The sequence below is a fragment of the Heloderma suspectum genome, chromosome 4 (genome assembly GCF_057233095.1).
Source record: "Heloderma suspectum isolate Gila_16-S chromosome 4, 16-S_ref, whole genome shotgun sequence".
NCBI classification, from domain to species: domain Eukaryota; kingdom Metazoa; phylum Chordata; class Lepidosauria; order Squamata; family Helodermatidae; genus Heloderma; species Heloderma suspectum.
In genome coordinates this window covers 218,835,939-218,838,416 of record NC_139461.1, presented here as the reverse complement: position 1 = coordinate 218,838,416, position 2,478 = coordinate 218,835,939, and the positions used below count along the sequence as shown (strand labels likewise).

General features: G+C 66.6%; 1 protein-coding gene across 1 annotated transcript; it reads left to right on the top strand.

Moving 5' to 3' along the window:
- The first annotated feature begins 647 nt into the window (after positions 1-647).
- FOXD3 (forkhead box D3) lies at positions 648-1,970 on the top strand. Its single transcript, XM_084848255.1, has one exon. It carries the CDS (start codon positions 648-650, stop codon positions 1,968-1,970), a length of 1,323 nt encoding a protein of 440 aa, XP_084704381.1.
- Positions 1,971-2,478: the final 508 nt, after the last annotated feature.

The window sequence follows — 2,478 nt, the reverse complement described above, 5'->3', positions numbered from 1 at the left end:
GTCAAGCCCCGCCGCTGCCGCCGCTCAAGGCGACCTCTCCCTCCGCACGATCAGGAGGAGTTCTGAAGCCATCCCAGATGGGAGAAGGAGTCTGTCGAGGAGCCTGAGCGGATCCCAGCGCTTTTTCTTCCCCGCTCTCTCCCTCTGCCCCCCTCCGCCCCCTCCTCGCCGCCCCGCGGTTGCTGCTTCTCCTCTAGTGAAGTGGGGGGAGGGGGAGAGTCCCCCGCCGCCCTCGCCGCCGCCCTCGCCCTCAGCGCTGACTGCACGCCGAGCTCGATCTGGGCGAAAGACACGACTGGGAGGCCACTCCGACGGCCAGCCGACTCGGAGCTGAGGCCGGAGGGGAGCTTCATCTGCCTTCGGATGCCTGCTGAGGGAGAAGAAGGCAGCGTGGCCGATAGCTAGAGGAGGAGGAGGAGGAAGAAAAGGGGGGTGGGAGGGAGGGGGGGCCGCTTTGCCGCCAGCTCCGCTACCTGTTGGAGAAGGACCTTGGAAGGAGGGGGACTGGATTTGCTCCCAGGTGTCTCCTGGACCCCCTCCCCCAGTTCCATCCTCTCCCCCACTCTTATATCCCTATTACCGTTATCATTATCGTTATCGTTATCCCTCGCCCCTCTCCCTCGCACCCCACCCGCCCGTGCGCTGGGATGACCCTGTCGGGCAGCTTGAGCGCCAGCGACATGTCCGGCCAGACGGTGCTGACGGCCGAAGATGTGGACATCGACGTGGTGGGCGAGGGAGACGACTGCCTGGAGGAGCGGGACGGCAGCGGCGCGGGCAGCGAGGCCGAAGGCGGCGGCGGCAGCCCGAGCGCGGGGGCAGCCGCGGCGGCGGGGCTGCCGGCGGCGCTGTCCCTGGACGAGGCGGCCGAGCTGCTGATGGCCAAGGAGGCGGCGGAGGCGACGAGCTCGGGCAGCGGCAGCCCCGCCGTCGAGGAGAAGGGCGGCGAGGAGGGCGCGGCGGCGGCGGCGGCGGGGGGCGCGCCGTCCGGGGCCGCGGCCGCGGCCGCCGCGGCTGCTGCCTCCAGCGGCGGCAAGCCCAAGAGCAGCCTGGTGAAGCCGCCCTACTCGTACATCGCGCTCATCACCATGGCCATCCTGCAGAGCCCGCAGAAGAAGCTGACGCTGAGCGGCATCTGCGAGTTCATCAGCAACCGCTTCCCCTACTACCGGGAGAAGTTCCCCGCCTGGCAGAACTCCATCCGCCACAACCTGTCGCTCAACGACTGCTTCGTCAAGATCCCGCGCGAGCCGGGCAACCCGGGCAAGGGCAACTACTGGACGCTGGACCCGCAGTCCGAGGACATGTTCGACAACGGCTCCTTCCTGCGGCGCAGGAAGCGCTTCAAGCGGCACCAGCAGGAGCAGCTGCGCGAGCAGACGGCGCTCATGATGCACAGCTTCGGCGCCTACAGCCTGGCCGCGGCCGCGGCCGCCGCCGCCTCGGCCGCCGCCTCGTCGTCGGGGCCCTACGGGCGCGCCTACGGGCTGCCCCACGGCGCCTACCCGCACCCGGCCGCCGCCGCCGCCGCCCTGCAGTACCCCTACATCCCGCCCGTGGGGCCCATGCTGCCGCCCGCCGTGCCCTTGCTGCCGTCCAGCGAGCTGAGCCGAAAAGCCTTCAACGCGCAGCTCGGGCCCAGCCTGCAGCTGCAGCTCAGCGGCCTGGGCGGCCCGGGCGCCGTCAAGGCCGAGCCCAGCAGCCGGCCCTCCTTCAGCATCGAGAACATCATCGGCGGCGGCGGCGGCGGCGGCGGCGGGCCGGCCGCCAGCTCGTCCGGCGCCCAGACGTTCTTGCGGCCGCCCGTCACCGTGCAGTCGGGCCTGCTGGCGCACCAGCCGCTCTCGCTGGCCAGGAGCACGGCGGCCATCGCGCCCATCCTCAGCGTGCCTACGAACATGATCTCGGGACAGTTCTTGCAGCCCGCCGCCTCCGCCACGCCGGTGCAGGCCAAGTGGCCGGCGCAATAGAGTCGGCCCGGCCCCGTCAGCACTCTCTCTCTCCTTTTTTAAATTATGATTCTGCTGAGAAACGATCGTGAGGGTTTGCTCCCCGTCTCTTTAGACCCCAGACGCTCCTACCACCTAAAACAGCGACCATCCGCGCGGGCTTCTTCGCCTACCGTCGCCGATACTTGCACCAAACCCTCGGCTGGGCTTCCGACGGCCACAGCCAAATGGACGCTTCTTCGAAACCCCCAAACTGTCAGTCGAGCGCACACGTCCAAACAAAACAAACAAAACAAAAAGGAATGCTGTCTGTCCATACAGGTAAACCTAATACTCAACTCACGGCAACAGATGTGTACATATTTGTAACTGGGGGGGGGGGAGCGGGGGAGAAACACGGCCTTTCCTTTGCAGTTTTTATTTTTTTAAAGCAGCCCACATTTGGAGAAAAAAAGGAAAAAGAAAAAAAAAGTAAGGATTAAGAGCCCCGAACTTTCACTTTTGCTGAAGGTTCTTATTCTCCCGCCAC

Coding starts and splice junctions, on each gene's coding strand:
- FOXD3 (XM_084848255.1), top strand. CDS start 648: ATGACCCTGTCGGGCAGCTTGAGCGCCAGCGACATGTCCGGCCAGACG.